Source organism: Amblyraja radiata, chromosome 1, assembly GCF_010909765.2.
Source record: "Amblyraja radiata isolate CabotCenter1 chromosome 1, sAmbRad1.1.pri, whole genome shotgun sequence".
NCBI classification, from domain to species: domain Eukaryota; kingdom Metazoa; phylum Chordata; class Chondrichthyes; order Rajiformes; family Rajidae; genus Amblyraja; species Amblyraja radiata.
The window spans coordinates 124844044-124864958 of NC_045956.1; the positions used below are offsets into that span (position 1 = coordinate 124844044).

General features: G+C 45.0%; 1 protein-coding gene across 1 annotated transcript in view; it reads right to left on the minus strand.

Annotated features, from left to right (window-relative positions):
- The window catches only part of map3k1 (mitogen-activated protein kinase kinase kinase 1), a 93017-nt gene that overhangs the window by 5008 nt on the left and 67094 nt on the right, over positions 1-20915 (minus strand). The window contains exons 11-18 of the mRNA XM_033030301.1: positions 18426-18547; positions 17371-17462; positions 16160-16358; positions 13813-15118; positions 11950-12102; positions 5352-5514; positions 3484-3615; positions 3026-3168 (exon numbers count right to left, since the gene is read on the minus strand). Coding sequence (XP_032886192.1) covers positions 3026-3168; positions 3484-3615; positions 5352-5514; positions 11950-12102; positions 13813-15118; positions 16160-16358; positions 17371-17462; positions 18426-18547 — 2310 coding nt within the window. The remainder of the gene's footprint in view (positions 1-3025; positions 3169-3483; positions 3616-5351; positions 5515-11949; positions 12103-13812; positions 15119-16159; positions 16359-17370; positions 17463-18425; positions 18548-20915) is intronic.

Consider the following 20915-nt stretch of genomic DNA (forward strand, 5'->3'; position numbering starts at 1 on the left):
TAAAAGCATTGAGCTCTAGGTTGTTGCGACGGCACCAGGACGCCAGGTGTGACACTTCCTGTCTGTAGGCAGATTCCTCCCCATCTTGGATCAGTCCAATCAGGGTTGTGTCGTCCGCAAACTTGAGAAGCTTAACAGAGGTGTCTGTGGAGGTGCCGTCGTTGGTGTAGAGGAGAGGGGAGAGTACGCAGCCTTGCGGTGCTCCTATGCTGAGCGTTTGCAGGTCCGAGATGTGCTTTCCCAGCCTCACATGCTGCTTCCTGTCTGTCAGGAAGTTGGTGATCCACTGACAGAGGGGTTCAGGCACAGTTAACTCGGAAAGTTTGGAGTGTTGTAGCTCTGGCACAATGGTGTTGAATGCAGAGCTAAAATCAACAAACAGGATCCTCGCATAGGTCCTCTGGCGGTTCAGGTGCTGTAGGATGAAGTGCAGGCCCAGGTTGACTGCATCATCTACAGATCTATTGGCCCGATATGCAAACTGCAGAGGGTCCAGCAGGGAGTTTGTGATATTTTTCAGCTTGGCCAGCACAAGCCTTTCGAGTGTCTTCATGACTACAGAGGTCAGTGCGACAGGCCTGTAGTCATTAAAACAAGTAACCCTTGCCTTTTTGGTTACAGGGACAATAGTGGAGACTTTGAAGCAGGCAGCGACAGTACATGTTTGCAGGGACTGGTTAAAAATGTCTGTACCAGCTGTTTGGCACAGAGTTTAAGAGTAGAGGGGGGAACATTGTCAGGTCCTGGAGATTTCCAGTTCTTTTGTCCTCTGAAAAGCCTCTCCACCTCCTCTATTTTTATTGTTGATATTGGATAAGTGATGTTGTGCAGCACAGAGGATGTGGGTGGTACACAAAAATGCTGGAGAAACTCAGCGGGTGCAGCAGCATCTATGGAGCGAAGGAAATAGGCAACGTTTCGGGCCGAAACCCTTCTTCAGACTGATGAGTGGGTGATTGGGTGTGAAGTGGTGATTGGAAGGGGGTGGGTGTAGAAAGGCCCAGTCTTTTCATACTGGAGTCTTGCCTTAAGTAGGTGTGAAGTGGTGAATGGGAAGGAGAGGGTGCAGGGTCCATTCTTTGTAGACTGGGGTCTGGCTGTGTTGGTTGGGATGGGGGGGAGGGGGTACCAGGGTTACGTTTCTGATTTTCAAACCTGCAGTAAAACTCATTCAGGTCGTTGGTCAGCTGACGATTGTCCAAGGAGCGGGGGGCTTTCCTCTTGTAGCTGGTAATTTCTTGCAAGCCCTTCCAAACTGAAGAAGAGTCACTAGCTGAGAACTTGCTCCTCAACTTCTCAGAGTACCTTTCCTTGGCAGTTCCGATTCATCTTCTCAGCTTGTACTTGACCTGCCTGTAGAGATCTGCATCCCCACTCCTGTAGGCCTCCTCTTTAGACCGTCGGAGCTGTCTGAGTTCTGCAGTGCACCAGGGCTTGTTGTTGTTGAACCATGTCCGGGTCTTAGTTGGAATGCAACTGTCCTCGCAAAAGCTGACATGTAAAAGCTGACATGTAAAATCATTTTTTACACAGAGAGTGGTGAATCTGTGGAATTCTCTGCCACAGAAGGTAGTTGAGGCCAGTTCATTGGCTATATTTAAGAGGGAGTTAGATGTGGCCCTTGTGGATAAAGGGATCAGGGGGTATGGAGAGAAGGCAGGTACGGGATACTGAGTTGGATGATCAGCCATGATCATATCGAATGGCGGTGCAGGCTCGAAGGGCCGAATGGCCTACTCCTGCACCTATTGTCTATGTTTCTATGTGATGATACAGTGTTCGTATACTCATCGAGGCTTGTGGTTGCTTCCCTGAACACATTCCAATCCGTGCAGTCAAAGCAGGACTGTAGGTTCTCAATGCCCTTGGTTGTCCACCTTTTCATTGTTCTGACCACAGGCTTAGCAGCTTTTAGTTTCTGCCTGTAGGTCGGAATAAGGTGAACTAGACAATGATTAGAGAGACCTCCAAAGATAGACAAAATGCTGGAGTAACTCAACTGGTCAGGCAGCATCTCCTACCTACACAAGAAAGTTAACACCACACGTTCAAGATTCTTGCTCAGAACACACACCAAAATAATCTTTTGTTCAATTCGAAAATGGTTTTGTCCAAGAGGTCTGTTGAAATACATTCTACCACTTACGATTTATAAGGATACTTTGTGTGCTTGCACATAATCACAGAAAAAGCTGCCTAGATTTTAGTAGTGATGCTCATATTTTCACAAAAGATTCTCAACATATGTGGCTTAAACCAGAAATACAAACTTTACAAGCAATGTCATAGTTTTCACAACCGCTTAATTACCAGTGCAACGTAAAGTATCTGCCCAGTATTTAGAGCACACACACACACACACAAAATGTAACGTCGTTTAAATAGGGATAATTAAATCACGTCAACAGCATACCAACAATATAAGAAAAATGCCCTCTGAACGGTTCTTCCATAAACTGGGCCGCAGTCCTACCCACCTCTACTATTGCAGACATTGGAATTTGTCTATGGATCCAATGCGCTACAATAATGAGAACTATATTTTGCACTCTATATCTCTCCCTTTGCTCTACATTTTGTATTTGAGTTTGACTTGATTGATCACATATAGTATGATCTGATCATCCAAAACAAAGCTTTTCCCTGTACCTCAGTACACGTGACAATAATAAACTTAAACTGTCTATTTATTGGAGCAAATACAGCTGTTCCGGAAATGAGGATTCATTCTACATTCTCTCTCCACACCCCTCCTCACAAGAATATTTGCTTCAGACCATACAGCGGTTTCTACAACATTAACACTTATTCTGTAAAACAAAATGGATCACACAGAGGAAAAGCAAAGTACTTTTTTTTTTGCATTGTCTTCTCAAATCAACACAAACTAGCAACATTTTGGACCATTAAGCAAGAATGCCAAGGGACGATTCCAATATCTCTTCATCAAATGTTAATGATTGGAGGGAAACGGCAACTAAGAACTACACAAATATAAAGAGGAATTACATTTAGTTCATCTCACCTCAGGTGCCATGAATGCAATAGTTCCTAACAGCTGTCCTTGGAATTCACCTGCACCAGTGCCCTTTGACGCCAGCCTGGCGGCAGCTCCAAAGTCGGCTATCCTTAGTCGCTGTCCTGTGCTGTCAATTAACAGATTGGCACCTAGGAAACCAAATGCTACAAGTTAGTACAATAATCCACGAAGGAAGCAAATTCTTTTCCCAAGTCACAACCCCAAATATTCTCTCAAATATTTAAAATGCATTCCAAAGAAACCTCATCCCTCAACAAATACTGACAAGCACACATTTAAAAAAAGGAGAAATGTTATTGGATATCACCAAAGGGTTCTGAGGGTTTAAAAGGTCAGAGCTAGACCGCACCTCAAAGCACGGTTACTCACAACAGGACTTATTCTTGTACATAAATTGGTCTTTACAACACATTGTCCTTGGCCAAGGATCAAGGGATTCTTACCTTTGATGTCCCGGTGGATGATTTGGTTCTCGTGAAGATAAGCCAAGCCTCGCAACAGCTGCTCATTGTAATTAATAATAACTTGTTCCTTGAAAGCACCGTATTTGTTCAGCAAATGTGAAACCGATCCACCTGGAAGGTAAAATGGCATGCAAAAGATATTCTAAAACTTAGCATTTTTACTTTGTTTAAATTGAAAATTGTATGTTTATGTTTCTAATGTAACATCATGCGCATCTGCTTTCTGTTTCTTACAACACAAAGGCAGCACTTTGAAAATTGCATAATGAACTGTTAGAAGGTAGACAAAAATGCTGGAGAAACTCAGTGGGTGAGGCAGCATCTATGGAGCGAAGGAAATAGGCAACGTTTCGGGACCCTTCTTCAGACTGATGTGAGGGGGGGGCGGGAAGAAGAGAGGAAGAGTCGGAGACAGTGGGCTGAGGGAGAGCTGAGAAGGGGAGGAGAAAGTAGGGACTACCTGAAATTAGAGAACTCAATGTTCATACTGCTGGGGTGCAAACTGCCCAAGCGAAATAAGAGGTGCTGCTCCTCCAATTTACAGTGGTCCTCACTCTGGCCATGGAGGAGGCCCAGAACAGAAAGGTCAGATTCTGAATGGGAGGGGGAGTGGCGAAAACGTCGGAGGATTATTTGTTGTATGTGATGGCTGGTGGGGTGGAAGGTGAGGACAAGGGGGACTCTGCCCTTGTTATGAGTGGGGGGGGGGGTGGGGAGTGAGAGCAGAGTCACGTGGTATAGAAGAAACCCTGGTGAAAGCCTCATCTATAGTAGAAGAGGGGAACCGCTGTTCACTGAAGAATGAGGACATCTCCGATGCCCTGGTGTGGAACACCTCATCCTGGGTGCAGATGTGGCGTAGAAGGAGGAATTGGGAGTAGGGGATGGAGTCCTTACAGGAAGCAGGGTGGGAAGAAGTGTAGTCCAGATAGCCATGGGAGTCAGTGGGTTTATAGTGGATGTCGGTCAGTAGTCTATCACCTGCAATGAAGATAGTGAGGTCTAGAAATGGTAGGGAAATGTCGGAAATGGTCCAGGTGTATTTGAGTGCCGGATGGAAGTTAGTGGCAAAATGGATGAAGTCAGTGACAATGCCAATATTAGACATTTCAATCAGATCACATCTCATTCTTTGAAACTTCAAGAATATATTTTTAGTTAAACATATAAAATTATAAAATAACTAAACAAGCTAGATGCAGGAAAAATGTTCCCAATGTTGGGGGAGTCCAGAACCAGTGGCCACAGTCTAAGAATAAAGGGGAGGCCATTTAAAACTGAGATGAGAAAATACTTTTTCACCCAGAGTTGTGAATTTGTGGAATTTGCTGCCACAGAAGGCAGTGGAGGCCAATCACTGGATGAATTTAAAAGAGTTAAATAGAGCTCTTGGGGCTAGTGGAATCAAGGGGTATGGGTAGAAGGCAGGCACGGGTTATTGATTGTGGATGATCAGCCATGATCACAATGAATGGCGGTGCAGGCTCGAAGGTCCGAATGGCCTCCTCCTGCACCTATTTTCTATGTCCCCGTCTAGTTGTTTGTGTTAGGATGACTTTCTCATCCCAAGATGAAGCCGACTGTTTTAACAAATTATCATGGACTTAAAGTTGACTCAATTTCTCTCTTTTCTCTCTCTTTTCTCTCTTTGTGTTTTAAGCATTTTCAGATTTCCAGCGCTCACTCTTAAAAATAATCATTAGCGTAATGAATTTCTGGAGTGCCTGCAATGCTAATCAATAGCTTAATAAATTATTATTATTTTTAAGATCAGCAATAACAAGCCACCTGAAAACAAATTATCTTATGTTATGAAAAAAATTCTTGAATTTAAAACAAATTCTTACCTGCCATCCATTCAACAAACAGATTATAATTACTCTTCTCACAAGTGGCACCCAACATCCGAATGATATTAGGATGGTAAAGATGTCCCATCATACGGATTTCTTCCCTTAGAGTCTGTACCACTTCTTCCTGCTCAGTAGATGTGTTCCTGACGTATGTCACCTGTTTAGTGAAGTTAGAAAAAAAAATTAAGTACACTGAATTGACAAAATTCCACATGCCAACAATACAAAGGACAACGATTCAAAATATACTTAATGGGGTTTAACATGAAAACCACCAAATGAATGCAAATTCAATTTTTCTTACCAAATATATCAGATTTTGATACCCTTTCAACCACTACAGATGTTTATTGCCTGGTACTTTTGTGGCACTGGTGTTATTTGTCATTTATCAACTAATGCTTGAATGTCAAATCCTGACTTATGGTTCTGGTCGGTCATTAACGAAACAGCTAAAAGTGGTTGGGTCCAAGGCAATGTATTGATAACTCTTTCAGCGATGTCCTGAGGGAGGGATGATTCATCTCCAACCAGATAGACTCTCCCTTCCTTAGTGAAAGTACGACTCCAACCACTGATGTGTTTTCCCCTTGATTTTCCAGAATTTCTTGTGCCACATTCGGTCCAATGCTGCCTTAACTTAATGGGCAGTTCCTCTTGCTTATGTCTAGAATTCAGCTCTATGGTCCATGTTTCGGGTCTGAAGATGACGGACCTGGCAAATCCCAGACTGGGCATCAGTGGTCATGTTATTGGTGAGTAAATGCACCGTCCATCAATTTGTTGATGACTGAGGGTAGTTTAATTGGGTAGTAATTAGCCAGCTTGGATTTGTCCTGCGTTTTTGTAAATATCACACACATGGGCAATTCTCCACTTTGATGGGTAGCTGTTAGTGTTGTAATGGCACTGGAAGAGCTTGGCTAGAAGCACAGCTAGTTGTGGAGTGCAACTAGAACTGCAACGTCAGTATAGCCAAGGTACTGTCTGGCCCATAGACTTTCCTGTATCTAATGTTATCAGCCACGTCTAATATCACATGGAGTGAAATGAATTGTTGAAGAGTGCGAATCTCAGGGGAAAGCAGAGATAAATTAATTTAGGATTTCTGCCTGGGAATGGCTGCAAATGCTCCAGTCTCATCTTCAGCACTCACTTGCCCGAACAGAGCATTCTTGCGCCTCTTAGTTCAGTTAGAAACATAGAAAATAGGTGCAGGAGTAGGCCATTCGGCCATTCGAGCCTGCACCGCCATTCAATATGATCATGGCTGATCATCCAACTCAGTATCCTGTACCTGCCTTCTCTCCATACCCCCTGATCCCTTTAGCCACAAGGGCCACATCTAACTCCCTCTTAAATATAGCCAATGAACTGGCCTCAACTACCTTCTGTGGCAGAGAATTCCAGAGATTCACCACTCTCTGTGTGAAAAATGTTTTCCTCATCTCAGTCCTAAAAGATTTCCCCCTTATCCTTAAACTGTGACCCCTTGTTCTGGACTTCCCCAACATCGGGAACAATCTTCCTGCACTAGCTGGTCCAACCCCTTAAGAATTTTGTAAGTTTCTATAAGATCCCCCCTCAATCTTCTAAATTCTAGCGAGTACAAGCCGAGTCTATCCAGTCTTTCTTCATATGAAAGTCCTGACATCCCAGGAATCAGTCTGGTGAACCATCTCTGTACTCCCTCTATGGCAAGAATGTCTTTCCTCAGATTAGGAGACCAAAACTGTACGCAATACTCCAGGTGTGGTCTCACCAAGACCCTGTACAACTGCAGTAGAACCTCCCTGCTCCTATACTCAAATCCTTTTAGCAATTTAAGTGTTTAGACTGGACGTGAAATATGAGGTGCTGCTCCTCCAATTTCCGTGGTGCTCACTCTGGCCATGGAGGAGGCACAGGACAGAAAGGTCGGATTCGGAATGAGATGGGGAGTTGAAGTGCTGAGCCACTGGGAGATCAGTTTGGTTAATGCGGTCGCCAAGCCTACGCTTGGTCTCACCGACGTAGATCAGCTGACATCTAGAGCAGTGGATACAATAGATGAGGTTGGAGGAGATGCAGGTGAACCACTGTCGCACCTGGAACGACTGCTTGGGTCCTTGAATGGAGTCGAGGGGGGAGGTAAAGGGACAAGTGTAGCATCTCTTGCGGTTGCAAGGGAAAGTGCCCGGGGAGGGGGTGGTGCGGGAGGGAAGGGAAGAATTGACCAGAGAGTTACGGAGGGAGCGGTCTTTACGGAAAGCAGACGGGGGGGGGGGGGGGGGGATGGGAAGATGTGGCGAGTGGTGGGGTCACGTCGGAGGTGGCAAAACTGACGGAAGACTATTTGTTGTATGTGACGGCTAGTGGGGTGAAAGGTGAGGATTAGGGGGTTTCTTCCCTTGTTACGAGTGGGGGGGATGGGGAGAGAGAGCAGTGTTACGGGGTATGGAAGAGATCCTGGTGAGAGCCTCATCTATAGTAGGGGAGGGGAACCCACGTTCCCTGAAGAATGTGGACATTTCCGATGCCCTGGTGTGGAACACCTCATCGTGGGAGCAGATGCGGCGTAGACGGAGGAATTGGGAGTAGGGGATGGATTCCTCACAGGAAGTAGGGTGGGAAGAAGTGTAGTCTAGATAGCCATGGGAGTCAGTGGGTTTATAGTGGATGTCGGTCAGAGGTTTATCACCTGCGATGGAGATAGTGAGGTCAAAACATGGTAAGGAAGTGTCGGAAATGACCCAGGTGTATTCGAGTGCCGGATGGAAGTTAGTGGTGAAGCGGATTAAGTCAGTCAGTTATGTGTGGGTGCAGGAGGTAGCACCAAAGCAATCGTCAATGTAGGAGAGGTTGAGGTCGGGGATGGGTCCCTGGTATGCCTCAAACAAGGATTGTTCAACGTAGCTGGGGCCCATGCCCGTGCCCATAACTACACCTTGTATTTGGAGGAAATGGGAGGAGTCAAACGAGAAGCTATTGAAGGTAAGGACCAACTCCGCTAGGCAGAGGAGAGTATCAGTGGACGGGTATAGGTTGGTTCTCCAGTCGAGGAAGAACCGGAGGGCTTTCAGACCATCCTGGTGGGGGATGGAGGTGTAGAGTGACTGGACGTCCATGGTGAAGATGAGGGGATGGGAGCCTAGAGAATGGAATGCCCGGAGACGACGGAGAGTGTCTGAGGTGTCTTGAACATAAGTTCGGTAGGGCACGAACAGGCAGAGACAATGGGCCCACCAGGACAGTCAGGTTTGTGGATTATGGGTAGAAGGTAAAATCGGGCCGTGCGAGCTGGGGAACGATGAGGTTGGAGGCTCGGGGGGGCAGGGAGCCGGAGTGGATGAAGTCAGTGATGGTGCTAGAGATGGTGGCCTGGTGCTCGTCTGTGGGGCCATGGTCCAAGGGTAAGTAGGAGGAGGTGTCCGAGAGTTGGCGCATGGCCTCAGCTTTACAGAGATCGACGTGCCTGACTACCACGGCACCTCCCTTGTCGGCGGGTTTGATAACCCAGTGTGGGTTGTTGCGGAGTGAGTCGACGGCTGTACGTTCAGGGGGTGGAGAGATTGGAGTGAGAGGGGAGTGGAGAAGTTGAGGCGGTTGATGTCCCGTCGGAAGTTTTGAATAAAAAGGTCTAAAGCCGGAAGGCCATGAGGGGGGGTCCATTGGAGACGGGGAAAAGGTATCATCAGTACGGGGAGAAGACTCCTTCCCATGGAACAATGCGGTGAGTCGGAGGCGACGGTAGAAGAGCTCCAAGTCGTAGTGGGCCGTTCGGTGTCGGAGAGGGTGAGGTCAGGGGGGGATGGTGAACACACGGCAGGGATTGGGGTTGGGGCCGGAGGAAGGAAGGTAAGTGGACTGAGGCCGAGGCGATGTCTGGTGGTGGTGGGGGGGGCAGGGGGGAGGGGGGCATGAAGACTGTAGTGTGGGTGGGGAAGAGCTGGGTCACATAGTTTGAGGGGGATGGGGAAGACCCAGTGGAACAGCCACTGCGGCTACCAGGCACTAGGACCCAGCGCAGTCAAGCCCAGGGAAGTGGGAATCTGCAGCGTGGAAACTTCAGGCCCGGTGCTGAGTCCAGGCTGCAGGCTGCTGGAGGGCGGTGGAGTGGCGAGGGTCGATGGAATCGATGTTAGGAGTCCGCGGGTAATGGAGTCCGGGTCGGCGGGCGATGCGTGGGAGGTCCCGGTGGGCGGATGGTCGGTGGGGCAGCACGGTTCGGCCAGTCTGGTGAGTCGACGAGGTGAGTAGGACGCGGTGCGGCGGCCATGTTCGGTGAGCCGGGTGCGGCGGCGATGTTGGATGGGCCCCAGTGCGACGGCGGTGTTCGACAGGCCGGGTGCGGCTGCGATATTCAGCGGGCCCAATGTTGGATGGGCCGGGTGCGACGACAATGTCGGATGGGCCCGGTGCGGCAGTGAGGTTAGGCTGTCCCGGGGGGCGACGAGGTTCGGCGGTCACATTATGGTGGCGTAAGTCGGAGGAATCGGGGATGGGGAAGATATTCAGTGAGGCAGCGAGGCTGGGCGTCATCGGTAGGCAGGTAAAGGTTGGCGGCAACATCGACATGGAGGTCGGCGAAGGCGGCGTCCTAGAGAGTACTGGAGCTGCTCCTCTTGGCCAAGATGGCGTTGCAGGATTCGGGCAGGCGGCGTGGGCCAGAGTTGGGGCCCGGAGCCTGCGGGCGGTCGAGTCGCGGAGTGGTGGTCGAGTCGCGGAGTGTCGGTGGCAGGAGCGGCCTGGAGGCGGGCTAGTTTCAGGTCCTTGGTGGAGTTAAGGTGGGCTAGGAATCGTTGATTGACGAGGCGGATCAACCGGCAGATGAAGTAGAGTTGGGCCCCGTTGCAGGTCTGGGTGAGTGAGGCCTGAAGTTTCGGGAGAGTCAAAGCGAGGTCCTACTGGTGCCGGCGCATCGCAGCCAGACTAGATCTCAGTGCCCGGTGGGAGAATTGTTGTGTATGGCGGCAGATAGCCAGTCGGTATCGATAATCCGGCTTGGGTCTGAATTGGGAGGCAGGGAGCTGGAGCTGGAAGCCATGAGGTATGGGATGGAGGCGCAGGCATGTCCCGAGGAAGCAAATGTAGCTGTGGTATCGGGTCTGGGTTAGGATGTGGTCGTAGAGTTGGAGGGAAGGAGGAATCACAGGGGGGAACAGTTAGAGAGGATGTTGTAAAACTGTCTTCAGAGGGAGGAGGAGAACTTCTTCAAAGTAGGCATACCTTGAGGAGATTTCGCAGTGGAGTAGACAAAGTATTTAAGAAGGAACTGCAGATGCTGGAAAATCGAAGGTAGACAAAAGTGCTTGAGAAACTCAGCGGGTGCAGCAGCATCTATGGAGCGAAGGAAATAGGCAACGTTTCAGGCCGAAACCCTTCTTCAGACTGATGTGGGGTGGGGTGGGGAGAAGAAAGGAGAAAGGAAGAGGAGGAGCCCAAGGGCTGAGGGAGAGCTGAGAAGGGGAGGAGACAGCAAGGGCTACTGGAAATTGGAGGTCAATATTTATGCCGCTAGGGTGCAAACTGCCCAAGCGGAATATGAGGTGCTTGGGTATTTTTGGGTCATTTTTGGGTATGTCTAACATGCACTTCTACACCTTTCACTGAATCACAATTGACCTCCTGGGTCGACTATATAGATAGAACGAGAGTCCATAAAATGTTGTGGCAGATGAAATGATGATGTATACTTCCGCTGTCGATTATGGTCCACGGTGGTTTAAGGATAACTAGTTCGGAGACAAATTCTGTCCTGAGTCTAACCAATATGACATGATTGTAGTGGCCCACGAGGCGGTGATGGTTGCTTTCACAAAAGCTGTCTTGGACAGCTGAATCTTGGGAGCACGAGTCAAATAGCTTATCTTCTGTTGATTTACGCGACACTTGCAACTGTGCCAGACTACAATTGATATCCTTCAAGAATCAGTGCTACTGCAACCAAGCCACTACTGTCGATGAACATTGAAATCTACCAACCAGAAATATTTTGTGGCCGTGGTGCTTTCACTGCCTCACTGAGAGAAGAAAACAAGTGGTAATCAGGTGGTTTCCTTGTCGCGACTGGTGGAGTACATACCCCAACCAGCATCAATGGTAACCAAGTGAAATGGTTCAAGTTCCTAGGTGTAAATATTACCAATGATCTGTCATTTCCCAAACACATTGAAGCGACAGCCAATAAGGCACACCAATGCCTCCATTTGTTAGAGACTGATGAAATTTGGACAGTCTCACATGACTTTTACAAACCTCAACAGATGCATCATAGAAAGCATACCATTGGGTTGCGTCACAGCTTAGTTTGGTAACAGCTCTGCCTGAGCGCAAGAAATTGAAGATGTAGCCCAGTCCATCACACAGACCAGACCTCCCACCACTGACTCCATCTGCCTCAGAAAAGCAGCCAACAGAATCAAACCCGTTTGTCCCACCCCAGTCAATCATTCCCCCTGCTCCTATCTGACAGTGGTACAGAACCTTTAGGTGAGGTCAATCAAAAAAAAAAGACAAATACAAAATATACTGCACATATTCAAAATAATCACCAAATTTTGAAGGGTGCAACATCTTCCCACTAGCAGTATCTTAGAATAATAGGAAATACCTGTTTCACAGCCATTAATGTCCCTGTTCCCTGATCCTGGGCCTGGTAACATGAAGAAAAGGCTCCAAGCCCAATCTGTTGGCCTTTGAACCATTCAGCACTTTCTCTGTAAGCAAGTTTTGCTTTAGTATGTCCAGGTAGAGTTTCTGGTGTCTGCAATTTGAACAATACCTCATTACAAAACACGTTAAACTTACATTTCACAGTTCATTCCAAAGTTACTGTTACATATACAATAGGTTTATAATCATAGAAAAAAGCAATGCACGTTAATTGGCATTATTTTTGTTTGGAAGTTAGGATTTAACAAGATCTCCAATAGCTAACAGTTTATATAAAAGATTTAGATCAAAATGCTTCACTAATAAATTAGCCTGAGATTTAGGAACAAGGAATTGCAGATGCTGGTCTACAAAAAAAGACTCAGCAGGTGCGGCAACGCCCCTGGAGAACATCCTTCAGACTGATTGTGGTGGTGGGGGCTTGGAACAGAAAGCTGGAGGAGAGGCAGTCAAGTGATTGGTGGATACAAGTGAGGGGAGGGGGGGGGGGGAAATAGGCAGATGGTTGGACAAAGGCCAGAGGTGAAAAGACGACAAGTTGTGAAATGAGGATAGAAGAGTTGTCAATTGAGAAGCCAGAGGAAGAATGTAGTTGGAAGGGGAGGGGAGACATTGGTGCAAGTCTAGATAGTCATAGAATGATAGAGCATGGAAACAGACCCTTCGGCCCATCTTGCCCACACCGATCAACATATCCCAGCTACACTAGTCCCACCTGCCCGAGTTTGGCCCGTATCCCTTCAAACCTGTCCTATCCATGTACCTGTCTAACTGTTTGTTAGTCCCTGCCTCAACTACCTCTTCTGGCAGCTTGTTCCATACACCCACCACCCTTTGTGTGAAAAAGTTACCCTTCAGATTCCTATTAAATCTTTTCCCCTTCACCTTAAACCAATCGTCCTCGATTTGCCTAATCTGAGCTGGAGACTGTTTGCACTTATCCAATCTAATCCTCTCATGGTTTTATACACCTGAGGCACAGGGAAGAGGAGAGAGCGAGGTGTAGTCTGGTTAGTTACCTAAAATTGGAGAATTCAACGTTCATACCTTTGGGTTATAGGCTACCCAAGTGTAGTATGAGGTGATAATGGAGAAGTCCCATGACAGAAAGGTCAGTATGGGAATGGGAAGAAGGGTTAAATGGTTAGCGACTGGGAGTGTACATGATGGATGACTAATTATCAATGCGATTGGGAGATCCATTAGGCCTTGACAGACCGACTGCCAGTGCTCAATTAAACAGTTGCCTAGTCTATGCTTGGTCTCGCCAATGTAAAGGAGGCCATATCTGGAACATTGGATGCAGAAGATGAAGTAACTGGAGGAACAGTAGAGGGAGGAGCATAGGAAAGAGGCCATGCAAGGACGGTGAGGTAAAAGCCAGGTAAAGGGTGGAGAGGAGGAAAGGCCAGGTGTGTGTGCTAGAAAATAGCAAGGCAAGAGAGGGGAGAGAGGGGAGAAGAGAAAGGCATTTCCCCCCCATTTATCCAGCAAACAGGCTTAAAAAAATAGGATGGATTTGAAATACAAATGTCGCATGCCATTGTAGAATATTTCCTGTGCCCTCTTTAGAGGCTTCACCCAACTCAATTTCTCTACAAAATGATGGGCAAGTCACAACCAAATTGTTTTACCACATTAACGTAAAAAGCATTTAAAAAGAGCATTGACAATTAGTCATCCATCATGTACACTGCTGAGGTTTTAAGATCCCAATGAAAATATGCATGTAATGTTCGCCAGGAAAGACGGATAAAATTAAAATAACGATTAAGAGGTGGAAAAAATGAAGAACACTTACATCTAACTGTATAAGAATGACATCCTCTCCATTTTGAACTTGCAGCTGAGGTATAGCAGGAAGGGCATCCTGGGATGCCGACATAGCCAAGGCAACAGCTAGTGCTGCCTCCTCTTCTTCTTCCATCTTTTCTTTGCATTTTTTATTCTGATTAACATCATCATTGTAGGTACAGTCAGACTCTGCCCTCTCAGGGGAGAGCACAGCAACTTCAGATTTAAAGGTAACAGTGCTATCACCTGCAGGCACAGAAGCCTCAAGTAGGTCTTCCATGCTAGAGTTTAGTTCTGCTGAAGTATTGAGGCGAAAAGTATCCTCCACTGGAGTGAAAACTGTTTCATCACTGGGAATAATCGGATTGCTGCCGGAGTGATCACTCAGTGTCAGATCGTTTAGTTCAAGCATCATATTACTTCTAGTCAAGTCACATGCCGATTTCCCTGCTTCGCTTTGGCACGGCCGAGATGGTTTTGGTCTGTGAAGCTGACTGGATGGAGGGGGCTGGGCCTGGGTAAAAACTGGAGACAGCTTTTCAGTCTCTCTAGTTCCAATAATATCCTTACAGCAGTTGTTTTGAATCTGAAGAAAAAATTTACGTTGTGCTTTTGGGGAAGACGACGCAAGTTTGCTCTGAACAAAACCCTGAGGTCTTAATTTGGAACCTTCAATAGCCAGTTGCCCAGCTAAAGGACTAGATGATGAAGGAGAAGGCAAAGATGGGAAGGAAGATTGGGAATGATTTAATGGGGTCATTGAAGAACTGACACATTGACTCAGTGGCCTGGGACATGCTTGAATGGCTGTCTTTGGTTGTTCACAGGACACAGAATTTGATGGAAGTCTTATCGTAGAATTATTTCCTGATATCTCTCCCACATCATCTGATCGAACACCAGATTTAATATCATGATCAGGACTTAACAAACTTTTCATTAGTCTTCCAGATAACTGCACAGTGTTGACTGGGGAATTATTTTCTGTGGCACATGGTGAGTTATGTGGCGCCGAGGGTTCCACAAAGTTATCATGTCTTCCTTCCACAGTTTGTAGGTCTTCTATACCCAACTGAATGGCATCAAGAATGTCCATCTCCTCCGCAATTGCCATCAAGCGCCGCCTCATACGTGTGTAATGAGTTGAGCTGGTTACACTCAGCATGTGTATCAGTTTCAAAAAAACATGAGGCACCCTTGCAACCATTCGTGCAGCACTGAGGAAGACTCTCCGGGACATTTTCCCAACCATTGAATGGGAATTATCAATCGACTGCAGTGCAAAGTTCAAAAGTGACAGTAGCTTCTTGTATCTGGAAAACAAACCAGAACAAAATGAAGCAAGAATTTTTCGATAAATAAAATACAGATGGGGACATACAAATCATGGATTTTCAATACAAAATATTCAACCATCGAAGTCATGTCACACACTGGCAGTAGCTAAGAAAACTCATACATTATTAGATAAACTAACTCAAAAAGATCCATTAAAATATTCCAGACTGCCATTAACAATAAGGAGAACTAAATCTTGTAATCTTGCAATCCTTACGATTCTTTGTAATCTACCATTCAACCCCAGGTCCTATAACCTTTGCAGATCTATGAATAACCGTGTAATTTCCTATTTCAAGTACCTTCTGCTTATATTTCCAATAGTGAGCTTCCACATTTTATAGAAGCATAGAAAATAGGTGCAGGAGTAGGCCATTCAGCCCTTCGAGCCTGCACGCCATTCAATAAGATCATGGCTGATCATCCAAATCAATATCCCATACCTGCCTTCTCTCCATACCCCCTGATCCCTTTAGCCACAGGGGCCACATCTAACTCCCTCTTAAATCTAGACAATGAACTGGCCTCAACTACCTTCTGTGGCAGAGAATTCCACAGATTCACCACTCTCTGTGTAAAAATGTAAAGAGTAACAAGATTCTACAAAATTTACTTGAAAGTTCCCTGATGACGCTCATAAAACTAGTTGTACTGTGGAAGGGTTCTTAACAGTCAGAAAATAGCACCACAAAAACACAAACATCTCTCTTGCTTCATGAAACAGCAGAAAGCAGCGCACGCTTCAAATCTGTGCCAAGGGTTGAGTTGGCTCTTTATGCAAATGTTCATTTCAAAATGTATCAACATTGAAAATTACATAAATCATTACCCTTATCCAAAAACGAAATTAATTTATAACTAAATGAAATCTACTGGATCTGCCTTTGCCTATGCAGCTTTCTTTGGGACTGCTGGTAGCATTAACTCTTAACTTCTGTTATCTCAAATGCAAAGTATGGGTAATATGACACTGCCAGTGGGCCATGCAAGGAATTTAAAAAGGCGACAACCATTACCTTTCTAGCACAAGTTCTGTTTGAGGAACTGGACCCTCACTACCAGAAACAATGTGAGGATAGAATTCTGCAGGGAATTCCAGTAAAAGTCTATCAATAAGGCATAGGCGACCAAGCAAAGCCTGCCAATTTGTGGACTCCATTGAGGTGCCCAGGATACAGTTTAAGACATAGTCAACACCTCCAACTCCAATGGACCCTACGAGAGGAAAAAAAAAAAACAGGTTACCTTTAGGTATTAACTTCAAAAGCAGGTAGGTGAAGAACAATTTTCTTTTACAACTGGCAAATTTAGGTCATCCAGATCAGGATATTAAATGAAAACATCATTCGTATGAGCTATCCATCATGATATATGCCCTCCTGACAGCTCATACTTGCTCAGAAACTCCATACCAATTATAGATTCCAGTAGCTTTTTTAAGAACTTGTATTTGATAAGCAGTCGATAATTCTTGGGAATTTATTTCCAATATTATAATGTACAATTTATTTTATTCAGTTTGGCAAAATTATAACACATCTGCAATTTCCACCCTTTTAATTTTAATATTCCAAGATGGAAGCATGCAGATCCTGCAGACCGAACCATTTTAAGTACTGTTATTTGCACCATTATTTCATGGTTCCCAATGATAGGTCGTGTTCCATCTTCATAAGCTTCATGACATAAGCAATATCATAAGTGATATCCATTAGGGAAAACCCATTCCTAACCATCACAAACGTGCAGATATTCCTCATTAATATTTCACATCCATTAGTTTTGCCATCAAAAAAGTGTTTAATCGACACCTCTTTATGAACAAAGCGTTTAGGGAAAAATAAAGATACACTAATAGCCCTGTCCCACGTTACGAGTTAATTCCAAGAGCTCCCCCGAGTTTAAAAAAAATCAAACTCGTGGTAAGCACGGAGAATGAACGTAGCGGGTACGTCAGAGCTCGGGGACGTCTCTTAGCGCTAACGGCTGGTACTCGGGAAGACTCGCTAACGGCAGGTAAGCACGGGAAGACTCGTGAAGATTTTTCAACATGTTGAAAAATGTCCACGAGAGCCCCGAGTACCGACGAGTGGCCATTACTGTAAATCTCCGAGTTCGAATCAGGGCAAACTCGGGAGAGCTCTTGGAATGAACTCATACCGTGGGATAGGGCTTTAAGATACAGCATTCATTTTAGAAAGGGGTTATAACAGCAAATATTTCTTACCTGATTTAAAAATTTCCCTGCCCACAGCAAGTTCTCCTGACTGGCCTTTGCACAATTCCAGCAGTGTAGAGACAGAAAGTTGGCTTGTACGACTAGAAATAAAACACAAAATATTATGTAGATTTGCACGTGGTCCTGCTTTTCTAACTAAATTATGCTTAATTTTTCACTATTTATTATTAGAACAAATGTAGGTTGAAAGAAACAAAAATAAGCTTGGAATTATTGAAATATTGGGTCATTGAATATACTTGAAAAACAAATGTATCCGTTTAGAAAGCGTAACCACCCAGTTATTATGTGCCCAACTGTTGGGTGATATTGTTTGCTCTCAAGTTCAATACTAAAGGAGACCCCAAAGAGTATAAGTATACGGTTCCATAACAGTGCGACATATGATGGTGAAGTGGCGTTGGCTTGCTTGCCCTCAACAGTCAGGGCATTAAGAAACTTCACCCAATCCTTCTCTCCAAAGATGCTGCCTGTCCCGCTGAGTTACTCCAGTTGTTTGTGTCTATCTTCATTAAGTACAGTAGTTGGGACGTCACGTGGTAACTGTATGTCGTTGGTGAAACTAGTATTTTGGACATTCTGCTCAGCCAGCTAGAGGAAGAATGTCATTAAGCTGGAAGGAGCGCAGGGAGGGTAACAGTCTAAAACTAGAGGAAAGAGATTTAAGGCGAGAGGGGAAAGATTTAACCCTCAAGATACCTTGCGGAAGGAAGAAGGACAGTGGTGGGATACGGGGACGAGAACAAAATTCACATGTTAATTTGTGGTATTGCATTTAGGCTTGCAAATCTAAGAACTGAAGACAGAATGTAATATTTATAAAGACAGCAAGAAGATGGCGTGAACCAGCTAAATTCAGGAAAGGAAAATCACAAAGTAACTTTAGAATTTGTGGTTGAAAATGAATGGCTGTAATCAGAAGGACCATCTACAAGCATCTAGGCAGCTGGAGGGAAATGACTGGATTCTTTGTCCCATATAGAGAATGCAAATTCACTGTATGATTAAGATAGAAATAAATGTCTAATTCACAATTTGATTACCTGTTAGCATCTGCACATTTGACCAATATAGTTTCAACTACTGGCCTAAGAAGACGTTGAAGTCGCAGCCTTTCTCCTGCTGCATGACAAGGGGTGTACACTAGCATGGCTCGTAAGGTTTTCTGGTAAGAAATGCAAACCAACAAATTCAGTTACTAACTTCCATCTTTCAAGTTTCTTAAACATCCAGAACATTAAGCAAACATCAAAAACTTGTGTTGTGGAAATATTTTTGGAGGGGGCTCAGAAGAGTTTGTTATCATGCTACTAAGCAGACTATTAAGCTGTTTAGTTGCTTATACATCATCAGCCTATTAATGCACTGATAAAAAATCCCTATCCAATTTAAAACTCAGCTTAGATTTTATAAATTGATCAAAAATCTTTATACAAGTAGATTTATATGAACTAAATAATAAAACATGCTTTAACTAAAAATTGTTACTCTCAGCTGGTGCACAAGCTGATGATTACATCACTGATATAATAGTCATACAGCATGGACTATTTGGCCCAACATCTTTGGCCCAACTCATCCATGACATCTTTGGCCCAACTCATCCATGCCAATCACAATGCCCCATCTAGGCTCATCCCATTTGCCCACACTTGGCCCATATACCTCTAAAGCCTATGTGCCTGTCCAAATTCCTCTTAAATTTTATTGTACTTGCATCAACTACGTCCTCTGGCAGCTCCTTCCATATACCAACCACCACGTGTGGAAAAAGTTGTCCTTACAGGTTCCTATTGAATCTATCCCCTCCCACCTTAACCCTTGCCCTCTAGTTCTCAATTCCCATACCTTGGATCACCCCTCAGCTTCCTGCACACCAAGGATTAAAATGTCTTAGCCTGCTCAACCTCTCGTTATAGCTCAGACCCTCAAATCCTGGCAAAATCCCCGTAAATCTTCCCTGTATTCATTCTACCTTAATGGCATCTTTCCTAGAGTAGGATGACCAAAATGGAAATTTTCAGTTACGGCCACACCATCGTCTTATACAACTATAACCCAACAACAATTCAACCCAACAACAATCTAGATACTGTTGACCAGACCGTCCTCTCCCAATGGGTTGCCGCCATCGTGCATACGCGAGGGCCAGCTGCTTCTGATTTTGGTTATTCTTTATGGACAGAAATGTCTGCAATAGCTTTGCCTCATGTCGTTCACAGACCAACATATAGCCTCTTCCCATTTCTCATTAGATAGCCCCTCAGCAACATCATCCAAAAATATAGTTTTAATTTGCACACATGTACTTATGACCCCCATACTCTGACTACCAATTTTAATAGCAAGCACACCATTGTCAGAAAACAGGTATTGGGAAAGCAGAAATTTCTTCTAAACATTAGGAAAAGTGAAACAAGAGTCTTTAGTATTCATAAAAACTTTACGACTCAGCTCTCAATTTCATCCTTCTTGGTAACTATTTTCCGAAATACCCGATGAATAAACAACTATTTCTATTTATACTGCATCTTCGCATGGAAAAATGTCACAAGACTATTCAAAGGAATATTAAATCAAGCAAAAGTTATTGTTCAAGCTACATGAGTACATGATCAAAGGTTTGATGAAAGAGGTCGGTTTCAAGGAACATCTCAAAAAGTTCAGCATAATTAGGGTGCGGAGTTTGAATGATTTTAAGTTTACAGAGAATTTAATCAGGGCGGCCAGCTAGATATATATTGAAATAGACATTTTGAATCCTGAATGCTCCTGTTGTGAAGAGTCAAGATCGAAGTTGTTTCAGGATATGAATCAACACGATAAAACTTTATTCATCCCCAGAGGGAAATTGGTCTGCCGATAGTCACAACACACACAAAAACCAGAAATTAAAAGTGAAAACAAAAAGAAAAAGACAAGCGACTGTTGTCTAGCTGCTGTGTGCAAGCGCCTTCACCAGATCAGATGAACAGACAAACAAACGCAGACTTATCCCCTGGGCAGAGGATTCTAAACAACAGTGCCCCCCCCCCCCCCCCCCCCCCCCCCGGTCCCCCTTTGTTCTCTCACCGTCCCACACAAGTAGATTGCAAGGTAGACACAAAATGCTGGTGTAACTCAGCAGGACAGGCAGCATCACTGGAGAGAAGGAATGGGTGATGTTTCGGGTCGAGACCCTTCTTCAGACTGAAGCCAGACCCGAAACATCACCCTTTCCATGTCTCCAGAGATGCTACCCATCCCGCTGAGTTACTCCAGCATTTTGTGTCTACCTTCGATATAAACCAGCATCTGCCATTCTTTCCTATAGTAGATTGCAAGGTTTCTACAAAAAGAGGCTACCTACACTTCTGCTGAAAGCAAAACTGTGACTCGAGGCTTAAACGTCCCCCAGCTGCAAATAAACATGATCTTGCAACATTGGATAAAATGTTCTCTTATTTTAAAAAAAATGAACCTTCTAGATAATTAACTTCTGTACATCAATGTGATAGTGAAAAAAGACAGACTGCTGGAAGAACTCAGCAGGT